This window comes from Manis javanica, chromosome 11, assembly GCF_040802235.1.
Source record: "Manis javanica isolate MJ-LG chromosome 11, MJ_LKY, whole genome shotgun sequence".
Classification (NCBI taxonomy): Eukaryota; Metazoa; Chordata; class Mammalia; order Pholidota; family Manidae; genus Manis; species Manis javanica.
In genome coordinates, this window is record NC_133166.1 from 37,674,247 (window position 1) to 37,693,924 (window position 19,678).

Sequence of the window (19,678 nt, forward strand, 5' to 3'; positions counted from 1 at the left end):
CCAGACACAGCAGCGCTCAGCAAAAGCTTGGTGCTGACTGAGACTAAAGGAGAAAGGAAAGAAAGGGGGATACACAGGGCTGCTGCTGGGGGGTAAGCTCTCAATTCCCATCACCCCCGCTTCTTCCCCACCTTCCACCTATTACCAAGTTCTATTTTACCTCCTAAGTATCTGGGGTCCACTCACTTCTTCCCATCCCAATGGCCTCCTGGGTCCAGGGTGCCATCATCTCTCCCCTGGCCTCCCGTGAGAGCCTTCTCATGGTTTCCGCCTCCTGTCCACCTCCATCTTAGCCTCCATAAAGCAATGAATATGATTAAATATGATCTCAATGCACCCATGTTCATAGCAGCATTATTCATAATAGCACCAAAAGGTAGAAGCAACCCAAGTGCCCATTGATAGATGACTGGATAAACAAAAGGTGGTATATCCATACAATGGAATATTATTGAACCTTAAAAAGGAAGGAAATTCTGCCACATGCTGTAACACAGGTGAACCTTGAGGATATTATATTAAGTGAACCACTTACAAAATGACAAAATATAGTATATGATTCCATTTAAGTGAGGTACCCTGAGTAGTCAGATTCCTAGAGACAGAAAGTAGAATGGTGGTTTTGAGGAACGAGGGGGCAAGGGAGAATGGAAAGTCATTGTTTAATGCTCTGTAAAGGGGAATTGTCATAGAGAGTTTCAGTTTGGGAAGATGAAAAAGTTTTGGAGATGGGTGGTGGTTATGGCTGCCCAACAAAGTGAATGCACTTAATGCTCTGAACTGTGCAATTAAAAGTAGTTAAAATAGTAAATGTTTCATTATATATAAATTACCATACACGCACATACACACCAATCCTCACTGACCCTGGGATGAAGACCAATGCCTGTGGTGTGGCCTTCAAGGCCCTGATGGGTGCAGGTCCCACTCCAGCCTTCATAGTACAGCTCCCTTCTCTCTCTGTACTCCAGCCATTGTTTTTCTTTCAAATTTCCTAATGCCCTTTGCTTCTCCTGACGTAGGGCCTTTGCTCATGCTGTTCCTTGGCATGAAATACTCCCTTCTCCCTTCTCCCAGTTAGTTCTTACCTATCCTGAGTTCTCAGCTTAAATGTGACTTTCTCAAGGAACATTGATATCATCTGGGGCCTCAGAATCAAGGTTATTTTTGTGGGACAATGTAAGCCACACGGTGATTCCCATTTCCACAGGACTCCAGACCTGTGACCAGACAGTGGCCTCCTCAGAGTGCCAGCTATTGCCCCAATACCCATTGCCCTAAATCCCTGCAGCTCATGGGGTGCATCCTCTCTACTGTTCTCTGTTCTAGAATTTCCTGTGGATAGGAAAACTCTAAAGAAGGGGAATGGAGGGAGTTAGTCCTTGTTCTTTGAGAAGGACTGGTCCATCTGTGGGTGGTAATTTATGCTTTAAAGAGAGAACATGATGTGCTCTCTGGGGAATGAGAAAATGAACTCGCCAGATGCCTAGACAGAGCTCCCAGGGATACCAGTCAGGTGGGGCCTGGGGTTAATTAGAGGGGTCTCTGTGCATGAGTTGCTGCTTCAGAAACTTCAGGACAGTGGGAGGCTCTCCAAAATGGGGAGCCTGTACTTAACGTCTCTCTCAACCTGCTATCCCCTAGATCCCCAAGCATACTCTCATGGGGTCCCTTGGGGTAGGAGGGGTCACCTGGATGATCTTGATGGAGCCTAGCTCCTACCCTACATGGGAAGGCAGACCTATTAGCTCAGGGAATACCCTCTGCCCCTTGTGACACTGCACTGTCTCTGGCTTTGCACAGTTTTCCAGATTCCATATGTCAGTTAGATGCTGCGACTCCTAAAAATCACATCTGACTAAATGGCATGCAATCTGGCCACAGCCTAATGGCCAGACGTACTGCCCCTGCCTTGGATGTGCCGACCAAGCCTACACAGAGGCAGAGCTGAGGATTCACACCTCTGGTCCGAGCACAGTCTGAGGACCCTTAGACACAGTCTCAGAAATTGTTAAGAGCCTACTTAGGCACCAGACTCTGGGGATCTAAACCCAGCTAGCTGGGCTACCCCTTGCTAGCTGGGCCGACTAGCGCAATTCATTAACCTCTGAGCCTCAGTTTGATCTGTAAAGGAGAAATAATAATGGCACCTACCTGAAAGCATTGCTATAAGGATTAAATGAGTTCATATATGTAAAATGTTTATAATCATGCCTAACACACCGTAAGTGCTAAATGGATGTTTGCTGTTATTGCTTGTAACCTCTCTGAGTTTCAGCAACCACACCTGTAAAATGGGGCTAGTGACAGTACCAACAGGGAGCGTGTGGGAATTAAGTGAGGTAATACATGTAAGGGGCTTAGCACCAAGCGTGGCATGCAGGACATGCTCAGTAATTGCCAGGAATCATAGTGTCGTTTCTGCCTGGAAGCCGTGCCACACAGAGCCAGCGGCCTAAGCAAGAACTCCTCCCTGAGCCTCTCTGAATGTTAACAACCGCAGGCTCTGGTCCTGGGGCCTCTCTTTTGCCGCTCCAGGTGGTCTCATCTGGGCTCAAGCTTTAGATGCCGCCTACAAGCCCGTGACTGCCGAACGTGTATCTCCAAGCCTGCCCTGCCCTGAATGCCCAACTCATTTATCTGATTGCCCATTTGACACTTGAGTTGGTGCCTCATTCTCAACATGCCCCAAATATCCCTAGCTGCTGCTTTTTTGCCATGTCAGTTATTAATTTGCCACCATTTGCTCAGGCGCTCAGACCCGAAGCCTAGAAGTCTTCCTTGCTCCTCTATTGGCCCCCAACTTCATCTCCTACCATTCTTCCCCTTGCTTACTTGGCTTTGCCCACACTGGACCTTTGCTGAGTTCTTTTTCTATCTGAAGGCCTTCATACTGGCTGTTCCATCCACATGGGACAGTCTTCTCCCCACCCCAATATCTGCATGCTCACTCTTAGAGATCTTTCCTGACTACCCTATATAGACAGCAACATTGCCATCACTCTACCCCTTACCCAGCTTCATTTTCTTCATAGCACCATTGCTACCTATTTGTTTATTTATGCATTCACTGTCTGTCTCCTTCCACAAAACTGCAAGCTCCACAAAAGCAGGCCTTTTTTATTCTCCCCTTCTGAACCTCTAGCACTTAGAGCAGTGCCTGGCACACAGTACACCCTCAGTCACATTAACTGAAGGAATGAATGAAGGTACTATCCCTCTCCCACCCCTTCTGCCCGCCTACCGATCAGCAGCTTGGGGAAGTTGGAGGTCTCGATGTTGTGATAGTAGACCACGGAGGTGACAGCAGCCAGGAACGCCATCCCTGCTGGCATATACAGGTGAAGATGGCGGGATTCGGTCACCCTGAGATGGGGTGAGAGAGAGAGACATGATGTGGATGTGCTGAGTATCCCAACAGAGCAGCTCAGGCCTCGTGCTTAGGGCCCAGCACACAGCAGGGCCTCCAGGTCACGCGCACAGCTCTACAACATGTACTGGCAGCTCTGCCCAGCCCATACCCAAAACACACCTGTTAGCTGATGGCTCCAGGAATCCACACAGTCATGCTAGGGTGGCTCCATGTTTAGGCTTTGGAGTCCAAGCTTTCTCTGCCTGGGCTCCTGCTCATGGAACCTGACATAGGGAGGCCAGCCTTGGCAGTCACAGCCACAAAGCCTCTGGCCTGGAACCACTTCTCCGGGAGGGATCACAGCCGGGTCACTGTGTCTGAGGTCCCTGGGACAGTACAGGGGCCTGAACACCACAACTCTCTTAGACACAGCCCCATTTAACATGGACAGCATAAATCAGCACATGCCTTCCTGGCAGGTGTAATAACAACACTGATAGTTAATATTTACTGAACATTCACTGTGTGCCAGGTACTGTTCTAAGCCCTTGATGTTATATGAACTCACCAGGTCTTAATAAGACCCCATGAAGTCAGTACACTTAGTCTCTTCATTTTACAATTGAAGAAACTGAGGCACAGAGAGGCTAAGTAATGTGTCCAAGGTTACTGTCCACTCCCTCTCTGCTTTAACTCACAGAGGCCTCTGTGGTAGGTGGATTCTGATCTGGTGGTAAGACCGGTAGGAGCCAGAGTTCTCGCCCAGATCTCAGGCTCCACATGACTGGTGAGGAAGCTCACCTTACTTAGCCCTTCCACGGCTCCCTCCTACAGAAAGCAAAGCCCACACTCCTCAGCCTGGCACCAAGGATCCCTGTGATGTGGCCTCAAGCCACTTTTCCAGGATTGTCTAGCCTGCTCTTTCTGCTGAATCCATTTCAGGACTCCCTCCATTGCCTTAGGCCTCCTCCAGTCTCCCACCTCAGCACTGTCTGCACTTGCATTGCTCCCTTTACCCAGCGGCTAAGGGTCTCTGTCCTCAGGAAGCTCATGGTAGGAAGGGGCCAACCATGCTCAGAGTGAAGTGCCTGACAGGCAGTCTGGGGAGGCGATACTGCAGGTGGCCAGAAGACTAAGAGCACAGAAGACTGGGTGAGCAATCAGGCAAAGCTTCACAGAGGAGGTGGCACCAGGCTGGGCTTTGAAGGATAAGCAGGAGTTTAGCAGAGAACGAGAAAGAAAATGAGGAGAGCCATGTGGGGAACCCAAGCAGTCTGGTGGGACTAGGGTGGAGATGTGGAGGCAGTGTGGGCTGTTCACCAAGTAACATGTTCCCCTTCTTCTTTGCTAAAAGAACCTCAAGTTTGCTCCAGCAGCAATGTGCCCAGCCCAGGTAATGGATGGTGAATCACTCAAGCAGCCAAGCAATTCCACCCTCCTTTACCAGTGACTAGTCTAAGGGTGGCCATATAACCCCATTCTGGCCAATGAGATGTAAAGGCAAGTCTTCAGAGGATGGTCTCCTGCACAAGGAAGAGGCACACAAGAGACATGCGCCCTTTGCCGGTCACACTTCCTTCCTAAGTAATATCCAGAGTTGGGTAGTCATCCTGTGACCCTGGGGGAAGATATGGCAGACTTACAGAGCATGAAGGGGAAAGATGGGTCCCTGATGGCAACACAAAGCTGCCAAACCAACTAAGAAAGGGAACTGCCAGACTTCTTGTTAAATGTGACTGTAATGTTACTTAAGCCTTGATTAGTAGATTTTCTCATCAAAAGACTGATGATACAGGAGGTACAAGGTGATCAGTCACTAGTGGGGACCCAGGGAACCATCAACATGCTGCCCAGTGGTCTTCAAAACTCTCGTCTTTGTACTCCTTGAAATAACTGAAAAACTCTGTACTCCCTCATACATTTTTTAAATGACATCTAAAATGTTATATAATTAAGTTCAAATAAATTCATCTTTTGCAATAGGAGTAGAAATGATAAACATTTTATAAAATAAAATAAGATGAAGAATAACAATAATTGAAAATATTTTTTAAATGACATCTAAAATGTTATATAATTAAGTTCAAATAAATTCATCTTTTGCAATAGGAGTAGAAATGATAAACATTTTATAAAATAAAATAAGATGAAGAATAACAATAATTGAAAGAAACATTTCATGACATGACTTAATAGATTTTAGCTGCTTTATTGAATAATATACATTGGATTAGTTAAGAAAGTAGGTAAAAGTTCCAGTATATAGTCATCTGGGAAAATATTTTAGTTACATAGTTTTACAAAATGTTTCCTCACTAACCTATACAGTTTTGGTTGCTGCGAATTCAGAGCATTACACAAAAATAACATTCAAGGGAACAGAGGAAATCCTGCAGGTTTAAAGTACCTTAATTAATCACTAAATGAGGCTTACCCTAAACTAAACTCAAGTTTTCAGACCGCTCTTTAACCAGCCCCCACTCCCACTTGCCCCCTAGACTTCCAGGCAGGTCTGCAACTTAGGCCAGGGTGGACCGGGGAGTCCCGCAAGGCAGGGTCTGGGGCTTCTCCTCCTGCCCACTCCCTTCCCATGTCATTCCTTCATGCTGGGCTGCCCAGGGGTCGGGCCCACAGATGGCAGCCAGCAAAGACCAGGTGATCAGTTTAAGAGCTGACCTGCCTGCTGTGGAAGAAACAGTAATTTGCACTGAGCTGGAGAGATTTAGGATATAAATGCAACCAGACGCAGGAGGGGCTGCCTGACAGTCAGCGGGAAGGAGTCCCTAACCTGATTTATTCCAGTCTCCCCAGTGCTGGGAGTGTGCCATCTGCCCTGGGCTCTGCCCCTCCATGCTCTGCCCTATCTGTGCTCTAATTTCATCCTCATGGCCTTGTGAATCAAGCAAGGCAGGATTATGGTGCTCGTTTTTCACAGGAAGAGAAGGTGAGTGGCTTATCCTTGTAGCAGGTATTTAGAGAAGCACCCGCAAAAGACCCAGCGCTGCCTTGTCCTCAGGCAGGGTGCTTTCCTGTCACCCCACGAATTATAGCCCACTGAGTATTTCTGGCCTGAAGGCTCACAGGGCACTCCTGCTCTCTCTAGCATTTGTGCCAGTTTGGAAGGGGGTTGGGGGTGAGAGCATAACTTGTCACCTTCTGGCTATGTGGTAGCATACACTGTGGTCTTCCTGCTAATTTGGGGGACTTTAGTATCCAGGAGGAGCCGATGATTACTGCTGAAGCCAGGATGCAGGGACATTGCGGGTGGGAGGGTGAGGGAGTGGCTGGGGGAGGATTCCATCCCCCTGCTGTCCAGCGGCAGGAGCCAGGGCTGGCTGGCAGGGGTGGAGTCTGGGCATAGTCTGATAACAGCTCAGAGGGGTTGGACCTCAGATATTTTAGCCAAATGCCCTCCACCCTCCACCATCCCCTCACCGAAGGCAGTCACTGAGCCTTGTTAATTCTTTGATTTTTCTTCAGCGAGATGGCTGCTTCACCTCCTCCTCTTCTGCACCCATCAGCTGCTGACACACCATTTCCGGCTGCAGTTATTTGTCACCTAGACTACTGCAATGGCCTCCTAAGTGCTCTTCCTACCTCCAGCCTCTCTCTGTCTACAACCTGCCCTGGACACCCCCTTGGGTTCTTGCCTAAATATGCTGTGATGATTACATCTCTCTTCTGTTTCAAACTGCTGACAAAAGTCCAGCCCAAACTCTCAGCCTGGCATTGCAGCCCTCCTGGAGAAGCCCCCAACCGATTTCCAAGCCCTGTCCTCCTCACTCCACTGCATGGTTCATGCTTCAGCCCCGTTGCTTCCACCCACCCTCACCTTTATTCCAGTGGTGCTTTGCTTCTCCTCCCTCCAGCCCCACTGGCCCTCCCTCAGGACCTCCTCTGCTGCCAGAGCCCTAGTCATCCTTCCAGGCTCAGCTCAGAAGCCCCCTCAATCATGAAGCTTGCCCAACCCTGCCTTCCTCTCTCCTCCCAGAGTACTTACTTGTAACATTGTTTCATTTATTCTCTAAAGGAGTGGACAAATGTTCACGGAGCTTTACCATGTGCCTTGCACCAGGACTACAGACGTGAATAAAACCCAGATTTCAACTCTGCGGCTTTTCCCACCCATCGGAAGAAGTTATACAAATAGATGGGAACTTTACAGTATGATCTGTGCTGTGGCATAGGTGTGAGGAGTGTTGTGAGACCCAGAGGAAAGGTGGCTGTGGGGAGAAGTCCTTGGGAATGAGGCTAGAGACAGTGGAGGGGGCTATGAGGACCCCAGATGTCAGACTGAGGACTGGGACCTTGTAAAGAAACAACTAGGAACCAAGGACAGGTCTTGAGTAAGAGAGATTTAAATTTTTCCTGAGAAGGTAATAACTCCAGCTGCTTGTGGAAGATGCTGGGCATTTCCCCAGGAGTTAGGGCACTCTGATAGGCTCTAGGATGATTTCACTGGTCTTGGCATGCAGATCTGCGTTCCCTCTACCCTATTGTACTAGGGACAGGGCCTGGGTCTCACCTGTGGCCAGTGAGTCTGCACATAGGAGAGGTTGGGTCAACAGTCATTAGGTTTACTAGCAAGTGTTGCTGGCTCACGGAATACAGGCGAGCTGGGGTCTCCCTGGCTTTGAGGGAAGCACTCTGGAGTAGCTCCACTCTCCTGAGTCCTCCAAGAGTCACTCACCCATCAGACAGGATGCCCTCTGCGATCTCACACACCAGGACGAAGAGCAGCATGAAGGTCAGGATCCAGCGGAGGTTGTGCCCTGGGAAGTGGAGCCATGTGCTGTGGTGGATGTGTACCTTGGAGCTCTGACTGCCCCATCCTGCAAGGAGAGACCCAAAGAGGTGGGAAGGCTGGCTCACCAGAAGGAGGGTGCCCCCAGTAGGGTGCTAAGGCATCGTGTCCATGATGAGAGTGAGGAACGTACCTTTTGTACACCTGTGCATGAGAATGCCTGAGTCTCGAACGTGAGAACTAAATGTCCGAGCATGAACCCTGGACCTGTGGAGGCACCTATGCAGGTACCCAATTTTATATGCTGACTTCTCATATGACTAATTATCATGTAGATAAACCACTTGGTTAAAAGCGTATGTGTAAATACTGGTACAATTTTTGATACACAGACGAGTAGCTTGCTTATGTTTCCTTTCTATCCCTGCCTAATTGCCATTTTCAGTAACTAGCAGCTCTGTTTCTGCAGCATCCTCTTTTTAATTTTGTGACAATCCTTCCTTTCTTCCCAAAAGCTGCATATGAATTTTAAATTTGCTTTTTTTCTTAATTAGAGTGAGTGAACATGTTTTGGGGAGGCATGGGACCCCCTATGAATTGACAGGCCTACTCAGCTTGGGAAACTCATGGTCTTGATGAGAAATGAAGGGGACTTGAGTGAAAAAGCATGCAGGATTATCCGGCAGTGGCGCCCAATTTTGCAGAGTGCTTTCAAAGCAGGGGCGTTGGGGGCCTCTGGGAAGTCGCTGCTGTGGGGGCTGCTCCCCACAGAGCATAAGAAGTTGCACTCAGGAGTTTTACCAGAGTGGGGTAGCCGGGCCAGGAGATCCAAGTCCCTAGCTCCTGCCTCTCCTCGCCCAGAGAGAGTGTGGCCCTGGGACTGTCGGGGGCTACTGACCACCCTCTGGCTTTGTCCGGGGAGGCACAGGAGTTCGCTGGGCCTCAATCCCGACCTCCGTCCGAGGCTGAGGCTGCACTCCTCCCCAGGCCTAGCTGCGGCTGACCCCAGGGCGCCTTGGGGGAGGGGGCGACCCAGCTCCCTACGCGGCACCACCAAGGGTGCAGCCTGACACCCTCGCCCACCTTCACAGTGCGTTCAGAAACCTCCGCTTTCCCCTTTCTCCATCCCAGCTCTGGCCCAGTGGCGGCAAAACTTGGGGGTTCCGCTGTGTTTGGTGCGAGTTAGGGGGCACCCGGGGGAGTGAGGCGATGTGCGGGCCTGCGAGCGAGAGGACCGCGGGGTAGAACAGCGGGCAGGGGACCCCGGGAGGGAGACGAGCGGAGGTGCGGGGCCGACAGGGGCCGCGGAGCGGTGCGGCGTGCAGCGCCTCCTCTCCTTCCCCGCGCCTCCGCCCGGCCCTCCGCCGCCGCTCCCGGCGCGCGCTCACCGATGAAGAGGATGGGGAAGGTGATGAAGAGCAGGAAGACGTGCGGCACCACGTTGAGCGCGTCCACGAAACAGCCGTTGTTGAGGACGCCCTGGTCCACTCGGTAGGCGGCCGAGTGGTTCTCGCTGCCGCAGAAGGCCAAGGGCATGGCGGCGCGGGCTCGCGCTCCGGCTGCGGCTGCGGCCGGCTCCACGCGCCTCTCTCGCCTCTGTCCCTCGCTCTCCGCCTCCGGGCGGGCGGTCAGCCGCCCCCGCGGGCCCCGCCCCGCCGGCGCTCCCGCTTCCCCCACCCCGTCCCGCTCTGCACCTGCGGGGCCCCGGGGGCGGCGGGGAACGCACTGGGCCGGGCCGCGCTGGGACCCGCCTTCCAGCAGCGGCGGCCCACGTGCCCAGAGGTGCTAGGGGACGCTTTGCGAGTCCCTCGATTCGCGCGTGCGCTGAAAAGGGGAAGGCAGGCTGCGCGTGTGGGCACCCTCCAGTCTGGGTGAGAGGGTGGGGTTGTGGAAGAGAGGAAGAGTGTCCTCGGAGGTCTGGAATGGGTACCGTGCGGGTCCTGAGAGTGAGCTCCCTGCCCAGGGTCTGAGATGTGGGCTCACCAACGCATGGCATGGGTGGATGTAGTTAGATGGGAGAGTCCTGGTCTGCAGAGTGGAACAAGCTCTCAACCCTTTTGGATAAGAAAAGCAGTGAGGAACATTCTAAGTGCCCCTTGGGGAGCGCTTAGAATATTTTCAAAAGTGGTCCCAGCCCAGGTCGCTCAAAGAATATCCAGAGCTCTCACAAACTGGATCTCCCAATGCTCCTGCTAAATACAGGTTATGATTCCTCCTATTTTTCTGATGAGGAAACTGAGGCTCAGGGAGATTACATCACTGACCCAAGGTCTCATCGCCAGCAAGTGGGGAAGCATAACTTGAACTCAGCTTTTCAGACTCCCACTCCCACCCCACACCCATCATCTGCAGGCATGCATCTAATGCACAGAACCTCCCAGCAACTGCAGGGTAGCATACATCCGGGCCCATGGCTGAAAAAGAGGATTGTGATATAGTATCTAATGACAGCAACGAGAGGCAGCCAGGAGGGGTGGAAAGAGACACTATCACTCTCGGCTGTATTCTTAACCGCACAGGCTTAAGGAGTTCAAGGACCTGGTGAAATTGTAGAGACAATGTTATGCCTTCCTTTGGGGAGATTCTTACAGATCCGAGGTCAAAAGTATATGTCCTACGAAGGAGAAAAGAGAAAGTGGGATTTTAGGTTCGATTTCAGAAGAATTTCCTGAGATAGGGATATGGAGCATAAATGCGTATGTACACCAAGGGAAGTCCTCTTCAGCCCTTTTCCCTACAAGCTTCTCTGAGCCTGTTCTGAGCCTGCTTTGAGACTTGCCTTTATAGGACTCTGTCAGGCAAGGCCTCAGCTCCATCTCAGCTCCTGGGAAAGCCAGGGCAGAACCAGGCACCAGGGCAGAGGGCTGGTGGAGTTGGGTGAACAGACTGAGGAGGGCAGGAGCTCAGGGTCTGAAGGGCTCAGATAGTCTCTGAGTTTCAGGAATCTCTCTGAGCTGAAATATGTTTTCTGTACCATCAGTCGAAATAGTGAAAACTTGGTGGCAGTAAATGGCCAGCACCAGCCACAAGAGTTAATTAATCTAGGTGAAAGCATCTGCTGAAAAGGTGATTGCTGAGTCCATGTAGCTAAATGGGAAGAGCTTACGAGATAATGTCAGCTGAAAAATGAGGAAATAAATTGTGTGTTTCCTATGATTAAAGACATATTAAATATGTATGTTTGAATGCAAGCCTGCAGGGGAAGGTCAGACTTTGAAATGGCTGTAGGGTTGGGGTGGTGTGCTATATATATTAGTTAACCATTGCTGTGATTACGATTATTGTTATTACCATTCTCTTTCTGTAGAAGGAGACAACTTAGGATCAGAGAGGTAAGATGATGTGCCTATGGTCACCTAACAAAATTTTTGTTTATTTGACTTGGTTCCAAGATGTTTTCAAACTCCCTGCAATGTTGCCATTTGTTTTTGTAGGTACAGTTCAGTTTTCACACTTTCAGCAATGCTGTTTTCTCTTTTGGTAGTAATAATACATGTAGTTTTGAAGAGCAAGTCCGCAGGCCTGGCTCCACCACTATGTGATGTTGGGCAAGTCACCATTCTGTGCTTCAATTTCCTCCTTTCTAAATGGGGAAAATGATAATATAAACCCCAAGAGATTAAAATGAGATTGGGGGTGTAAATATGCTTTCTAAGTTGGGAAGATGGCCCAGGCTGCTTCATCCTCAGGGGGCCCACGCAGAGGACCTCCTCAGTCAATGAAGGTTATCCAATGGGCTTTCCCTTCCTTGACGCTTAGCACGTAGTGCCTGGTACAACCCACACACTTGCCTCTTCTGGGCCATTTACAATTTTTAAAAATTGTAAAATTTTAAATTATAGTCCAACCCAAGCTGGACCCAAGTATAAAGGACTATTCAGGGATCATCACGTGAGACTAAGAGAGTGTTAGGGCTGGAGGCTGGAGGGGGGGCACTGCATTTGCCATCTCTAGCAGAACCTGCAGTGTGACTGTTCTCGAATTCCACCCTTACTTTACAGTGAGGATATCCATCCCACTGCCCACCATGTGGGTACTAGAGTCATTTTGAAAGTGTGGAGTCAGGTGCATAAAAAGTGTGAAAGGACTTATCGTGGATTGGAATCTTGGAAAAACCTCAAGTGTTCTATAATAGAAGGCAGGTTAAAAACATACAAAAAATAGGGTATTATCCATACAGTGAGGCAAATACAAAGAATAAAGGAATGTTATGTTATATATATACTGACACGGAAAGATGTCCAAAGCATAGATGTAGAACAGCCTGTGTGGCCAGAAACCATTTTATTTCTACAACAGAAATAGACAAGAAGATACATTTGTCTCCACGGGGAGGTGCTGAGTCTCACACCTTCCCACCTCCTTTGAAGTCAGAGGTTGTTTCTGAAGTCAGAGCTTGGAGAAGTGAAGGCACAAAAGAGCTTGCTCCAGGTGCAGCGCTCCTGGTGTGAATTCTCAGTCTTCCTCCCTGCAGGATGGAAAACCTGGGGTGGATTTCAGGGACCTGGATTCTTGCAGCTCCCTGTCCCACTGGGTGGGTGGGGCTCAGGCAGGCTTCTTCCCTCAGGCAGGTGAAGAATTGGCACAAAGCTTCAAAATAAGTCTCTTCCAGCTCTGATGTTGTTCAGGCTTTAGTGCCCTGTCTATCTGGCTGACCAGGTGGGCCAATGACCATGGCAGAGGGCGTCATCAGGATGATAATGGTGACACAACAGAGTGGGGTGTTATTTTAGGAAATTGACCCTTTCAATAATTCCAGTCAATAGAGAGGTGGTTATAAGCAAATAGAAAACAAAAATCATGGTATTATCTATAGTGTGTAACAAGTTAAGAGAATACGGTAGGGACATTTCTGTGGACTTGGGAAGATGTCTCAACTCTGCTCCCCTTCAGGCAGATGACTGTGAAGCTGTAGCCAGGTAGAAAGCAGACAATTGGTGTACAAGCCTGTGTCCACAGGGCAATTTAGAAGGCTGTAATCTAAGACTCAATCACTAGAAGAGAGGATTGAGTTTTAGACCAAATTTCATGGCTGGAACCTGGGAGGGAAAAATCATTCTCTTCCATGCCCAGCCTGTCCTCTGTCAGGAGGATGGAAGAAAGCACAAGTTCTTGAGAGTAGGACCTGTGTGCAGTCTCCCTGCCTGCCTGTGTGTGTGTGGGGGGGTGGGGGTGGGGGGAAGCCACGCAGCAAGGGAAAGGTTGTATGTGGATTGTGCCAAAAAATCTAAGGGCTGGTTCCTGCCAGGGCAGAGTCACCAGACTGACAGAAGCAGGGGACCCCTCAGCCATAATTGTGCGGTGGGTGATGCACAAACAGGATGGACCCTCCCCACTCTCTTGGAACTGAAGAACTGGAATGGCAGGGAAGGAACTCTAAGAAAGCCCAGTGTTTACATTTTCTGCCAGCTTGGTGGAAAAAGAGCTTGACATAGGAATTAAAGTTCTTATTCTTGCCAAACTTTTGGTCCAAGATCACATAATGCAGAAGGGTAACTTCATGCATGGTCTAGTTGCTCTCCACTCTTGAAGCTCTCTGAGGTCAAACTCAGCCTCTCATTGCATCCTGCACAGATCCAACTCCCCGGTGCATCAATTAAAAATGGAGGCTTTCCTGAACTCTTCACGGGTAGGTGGAAAGGTACGATTTCCATGCTTCACAGCAGAACTTAATGAAACCTCCCATTTCTCTACCTCAAGGTCTTCTCCCTGGTGTGTTATCGTATGTCCCCTCTTTCTTCCACACAGCCTCTTTTTAAAACATGCCCCTCATTCCCCAGAGCAATTCAGCATTTGCCTTCAGGTTACATACCCTCTCAGGGGCTCTGAAGCAAGCCTGTTTCCTTTCCCAACTACTGACCATTCTCAAACCTGCTCTCTTCCTGGGCAGATTAATGGGGGAGAGAGGGAGATAATAAGATTTTCTCCTTTTTGTTGCACCAACATTGGTTGAGTGCTTAGTATATGCCACACACTTTACCTGCTTTATATCTCAGAGCAATTGCCTAGTAGTTCCTGTTCTCAGAGAAAGCAGAGGCTTAGAGGAGTTAAGCCCTTTTCTGAAGATCACACAGCTGGGAATTGGTAGAGAACAGAGCCAAACCAGTTAGACCTGTCTTCAAAGCCTGTGCCGTTAACCACTTCCCAAAGGGATGCTGAGGGTTCTGAGGGCTTTTCTGCTCCTGAGACTTCATCAACTTAAGAAGGCATGCAGGCCCCAAAGAACAGAGCTTTGGGGAAACCTGCGCATCTCAGCATTGGGCCTTTGCTCTGTTAGAAACTAAAGGAACAGCCATGGCATCAGTCACTGCCATCAGTCAGGGGCCAGATGGGGGGACTGGAGTGTAAGGGCCCCCCCCCTGGATGGGGCCTCACTCTGTGGGTGAAACAGGCACACAAATGACCCCCTGATGATTTGCTCTGGAGACCATTTCCGTGAGTGATGGGGGTGGGGTGTGTGTGTGGAGTGACTGTATGTGAGCTGCCCAGGGATCCCATAAGGTGTACCAGCCTGCCCTCTCTCCACCTGAGGCTGCACTGCAGCAGAATCTCATGTGGCCTCAGCAAAAGAGGTTGCCTCTCTCTGGCACAGTGTGGCCCCTGACAGGCACCTCTGGCAGGCACAGCACAGCCTCAGCTGTCTGGGCTTGGAAGGCCCTGCCAGAGCTGGGGCTGAGGCCCAGTGAGGGAGTTGCTGCTCAACAACCTGTCTTCCCCTCAGTGTCCTCTCCGCACCGCCAGAGGAACCTCAGCTCCTGTCCCCTGAGCAGAGGCTCCTGGACCCAAACTCTATACCAGGGCAGTTCAGATCCCCACTCTATCCCTGGCCAGCTGTGTGATCTTAGGCAAGTAAAAGGATAATCCCTCCCTCATGGGTCATGTGTGTGAGAAAGCCTGGCACACAAGACACCTCATGTTAAGCTTTTCCATTTTTAGATCAGTTGGGACCTTCCTGCCCCAAATCCCAAGTCATTGATCCCCACCCCACCCCCACAGTTTTATTGAGATATAAATGACATATAACACTGTAAAGAATTTAAGATGTACAATGTAATGATTTGAGATATATGTATATACATACACACACACATATATATATAGAGAGAGAGAGAGGATTACAGTAATAAGTTTAGTTAACATCCATCACCTCACATAGTTTTTTCTTTTCTTGTGATGTGAATTTTTAAGATCTACTCTCTTAACTACTTTCAAATACACATTCCAGTCCTGTTACCAAGAGACTTGCCCTAGGTCACACAGCCAGAGAGACGCACAGCCTAGATGGAAACCCAGGTGCAGCTGGTCTGGAATGGAACCCTGTGCTTTCTCTACCAGTGGTTCTCAAAGTGTGGTCCCTGCAGCATCCCTGGGGGATTTATTAGAAATGCAGATTCTCTGGCCAGCGCCAGATCTCTTCAATCTGAAACTTGGGGGTATGGGGTTAGAGTCCAGAAATCTATTTTAACAAGTCCTCCAGGTGATTCTGATTCACAGGGTGTTTGAGAACCATCACTTTTTACCACATTGTCTCCTGATAAGGAATAATATCCGGTTGTCCCTGCCCTTGGGGGCTTATGGTATCCTTGGGAAAAAAAGGAACACATGTATTTATTTTTAAAAAAAAGTGACTGGACTTGTAGAGGCAGCCTGCTGGAAATATTAGGAAAAAAAGGTGGCCTTGGGGGATGCCCCATTCCATACAGGTGAGGAAGGGGAAGACTGTCCAGATGAGGAGGGGTATCAGTGTGTGTTAAGGCAGGGAAGCTGGAGCAAGGCTTTCCAGATGCAGTGAGTGACCCAGTGAGTCTGGCTGGGATGAGGCATGTTGAGAGGAGTCGGGGGAAATACTGGGGGTGCTGGATTGCTGGTGCTCTGGAATTTCCAACTAAGGGGATCCCCACATGGATTCCTCTTCCTATAGATGGCCACTATTCACATGACAGTTCACATTTAGGAAGTGCCTGTTGTGTGTGCCCAGCACTGGGCCATGGAAGCTAAAAACAGTCTCCCTCACCCACTGACTACCTGCTTCCCAGCTTTTCACACTGGGCTCAAATGTCACTTTTCCTTGAAGCCTTCCCTGACCCTCCCATAAGGCTGTCCACTAACAGGTTCCTCTCTGGGGTCTCGCAGCCCTTTGTGCAGCCCCTATGACCACCCAGGATTGTGATAATTCATTTGGGGGTCTCCCTGCTCCCCTGGGCTGGGAGCAGCTTCAGCATTGAAATGGAGCATTCTTTAGCTTTGGTTCTGGCACAGAATAGGTGCTCAATGTCAGTACATATTTGTTAAATGAATGAATGAAGGTGGGTAAAAGACAAGTGCCAAATTATTTCCCTCATTTGTGGAGTATAACAACGAAGCAAAACTGAAGGAACAAAACAGCAACAGACTCACAGACTCCAAGAAGGGACTAGCAGTTACCAAAGGAGAGGGGTGGGGAAGGGTGGGTGAGGAGGGAGGGAGAAGGGGATTGAGGGTATTGTGACTGGCACACATGGTGGAGGGGTGGTCGGGGAAGACAGTGTAACACAGAGAAGGCAAATAGTGACTGTGGCATCTTACTCTACTGTTGGACAGTGACTGCAACGGGGTATGGGGGGGACACAATAACATGGGTGAATGTAGTAACCACATTGTTTTTTCATGTGAAACCTTCATAAGAGTGTATATCAATAGCACCTTATTAAAAAAAACATGAATGAATGAGTGGACAAATGAGTGAATGAATCAATCAGTGACAATGTTCACCCATGGACGTAACAGCTGTGTGCTTGCTCAGCTCAGTGAAAATCTGATGTCTATAAATTGGATTCAACTTTCTCATTGATTAGTTATATCACTGAGGGGCAGTTTCTTTGTCCATTTTTGACAGATAGTTCATTCATTTGCTGGCCTATCTTTATTAAGCAAATACTATGTGCTAGGCCCTTATTAAGTGCTGGAGATACAGTGGTGAATCCAGGGCCTGCACTGAAGGAGTTTACTGTTTAACCTTTTGGGATTTCCTAAGGCCTCACTATTAAGGTTTTTGTGATTTATCCTGGTCGTCATTCTTTTTTGAGAGTGAATTTAACCTCTTTTGGGTCAGAGATACTTTTGAAAATCTCATGAAAGCTTTGGACCATTTCCCTGAAAGGAAATTCAAATGCTGGGGTTCTAACCCCCAGCTAAATCCATCCACCAGGAACTGCAGGCCTCTGCTGGGTGGATGTCTGTCGGCTGTGTTGAGGGTTTAGAGCTGCTTCTGGCACTGCTCCTGTAACGAGCCCTAGCCTCCTGAGACTGGGAAATGTGTGAGATAGAAAGCTAGGCCATTTTTCCTTTCACTTTCCCTAGAAGTGTTCTGCCCTTCATGTGCCATGAGAATTAGACCAGTAGCCATTTGTCTAGATAATTGCTGTGTTCCAAAAGGATAACACAACATATCCAGCAAATCCTCTTGTGGAAATAGGCCCCAAATAATTTAAAGCGGAGTCTTGAAGAGATATTTGTACACCTATGTGCACAGCAGCATTATTCATAGTATTCAAAGGTGGAAGCAACTCAAGTGTCCATCAGTAGATGAATGGATAAGAAAAAGGTGGTATATCCATACAATAGAATATTATCATCTATAGAAAGGAAGGGCATTCAGACACATGTTACGACGTGGAGGAACCTTCAGGACATTATGCTAAGTAAAATAAGCCAGTCACAAAAATACAAATGCCGTATGAGTCTACTTATATGAGATACCTAGAGTAGTCAAAATCATAGAGACAGAAGGTAGAAGGGTGGTTGCCCAGGGCTGAGGGAATGGGAGAATGGGGAGTCATTGTTTAATGGGTGCAGAGTTTCAGTTCTTCAAGATGAAGAGTTCTGGAGATAGATGGTGGTGCTGTTTGCACAATAATGTGAATGTACTGAATACCACTAAACCGTGCACTTAAAGTGATGAAGATGGCAAATTTTGTTATGTGTACTTTACTACAATATTTTTTGAAAAAGGACAGTAAAACTTCTGTTATCACCTCAAAAGGGCCCAAGTGCTATAGCCAGGACCAGGTCCCTAGGTCAAGCCCCTAAGGTGCCAGGAAGACGAGAGCACTGTCTCTCTGGGTGTGCACAGGCCGGAAGTATAGGGGGAGAATCCACAGTCTTTTCCATCCCTTCTCAAAGAGACGAAATTGTTTTTTCTTCCCCTTTCTGGGAGGGCAGGGGCACAGCTGTCTCTCTTCTGTATATAAATGGAGAAAATCCCTCCCTATGGAGTGTGCCACCACTCATGTAGATTTTTCCATCTGGTTTTCGATGCATCACCTTGGGGTAAGGTCTGGAGCAATAGGGGGAGAGGGGGTAACATATATGTCATTACTGCAAGGTACTTGACAAGAAATCTGTCTCTGTTCTGGAATGCCTCATGTGCACATTCACGATAAAATTAATGAAGATGAATATTAAAAACCTAACATGTATACACACACACATACACACACACACACACACATACACAGCTGGTGGCCTGTTGGGGGAGCAAGTACTACTTCCCTAGAAAGGGAAGGTGCATGGAGGACTTTCTGCACTTAACATGCTAAGAAGGGTGACAGCTCCCCACAGTTGTCATAAGTGTGGGGGGCACAGAGACAGGATATAGAGAACAACTCTACCTCAGCCTCCAGCTATGGGAAGTAGAGGACCCCAAGCTTCTCTTCCTACAGCATCTTTCCCAGATTTTTTTATAAGTTAACATTAGTTTGAGATCTGTTTTCTAAGCACTTTTCCTAAGAACTGTTTCTAAGAACTTTTTCTATATTCCTTTAGATTCTCATAATTCTATGAAGTAGGTACTATTTATAACCCTTTTATGTAAAGTTGAAGAAATGGCAATAGAGATTAAGTAATGTGCCCAAGGTCAGAGTTCAGTTCTCATTTCTCAGGACATCTGGGGAACACGTGTTGGAACCCCTGTACCCCAGCTCTCGGAATTCAGTGGTCAGCGCGGACCTCTCATCTCACTGCTTCTTGTCCCCACATGGCGGCTGAGCACCTAGCCCTGGCAGCTGGGATTGCGTGAGGGCTCCACACACCAGGGGGTTAGCCCCTGGCCCTGAGAGCCACGGGTTCCTCACAGAGTAACAGGGGGAGCTAAAGGGAAGAACAGAGGCAAAGGAGGGAGGGAGGGAGCTTTGGGGAACTGAGGTCCTTAGTGGACACTGCTGTGTGCCTGCTCAGATTTATTTCCCCTTCTTCTGCAACAGCACCCCACTTTGGTTTTAGAAGCCACCCTATCCTTCACTCAGCCCAGGGGGAGCTGGTGGGGTTACATGGGTGGATGTGTGACCCAGGCCTGGCCATCCAGGGAAGGCCTTTTCCCAAGTCAGGCCAATCAGAGTGAATCCCTGGGATTTAGACTGAGCTATCAGGATAGAGGTGTGCTTTTCCCCCTAGGGTTGAACCGCGTGGTGGAATGTGTTTTGAATCCTGGAGGGCATCTCACCATCCCATGGGCTGAGCCTCTATGAGAATGAAGCCAACCAGAAGAGGGCAGAGACAAGAGATGGTGTGACGGGTGGTTTATGTGTCTAGTGGCCAGGACAGAG

General features: G+C 48.9%; 1 protein-coding gene across 8 annotated transcripts in view; it reads right to left on the reverse strand.

The window, feature by feature from the left end:
- ABCC8 (ATP binding cassette subfamily C member 8) overlaps nucleotides 1–9,823 on the reverse strand; it is a 72,925-nt gene extending 63,102 nt beyond the window's left edge. For 4 of the 8 annotated variants that reach the window (XM_073216279.1, XM_073216278.1, XM_073216283.1 and 1 more), the window contains exons 1-3: nucleotides 9,485–9,818; nucleotides 8,043–8,184; nucleotides 3,245–3,366 (exon numbers count right to left, since the gene is read on the reverse strand). In XM_073216279.1, the coding sequence (XP_073072380.1) occupies nucleotides 3,245–3,366; nucleotides 8,043–8,184; nucleotides 9,485–9,632 (412 nt within the window). In that variant the 5' untranslated portion in view covers nucleotides 9,633–9,818. Of the gene's footprint in view, nucleotides 1–3,244; nucleotides 3,367–8,042; nucleotides 8,185–9,484 lie in introns of all 8 variants that reach the window. The other 4 variants (XM_073216281.1, XM_073216280.1, XR_012122626.1 and 1 more) reach the window with 3 other exon arrangements.
- Between the last annotated feature and the right edge of the window lie 9,855 nt (nucleotides 9,824–19,678).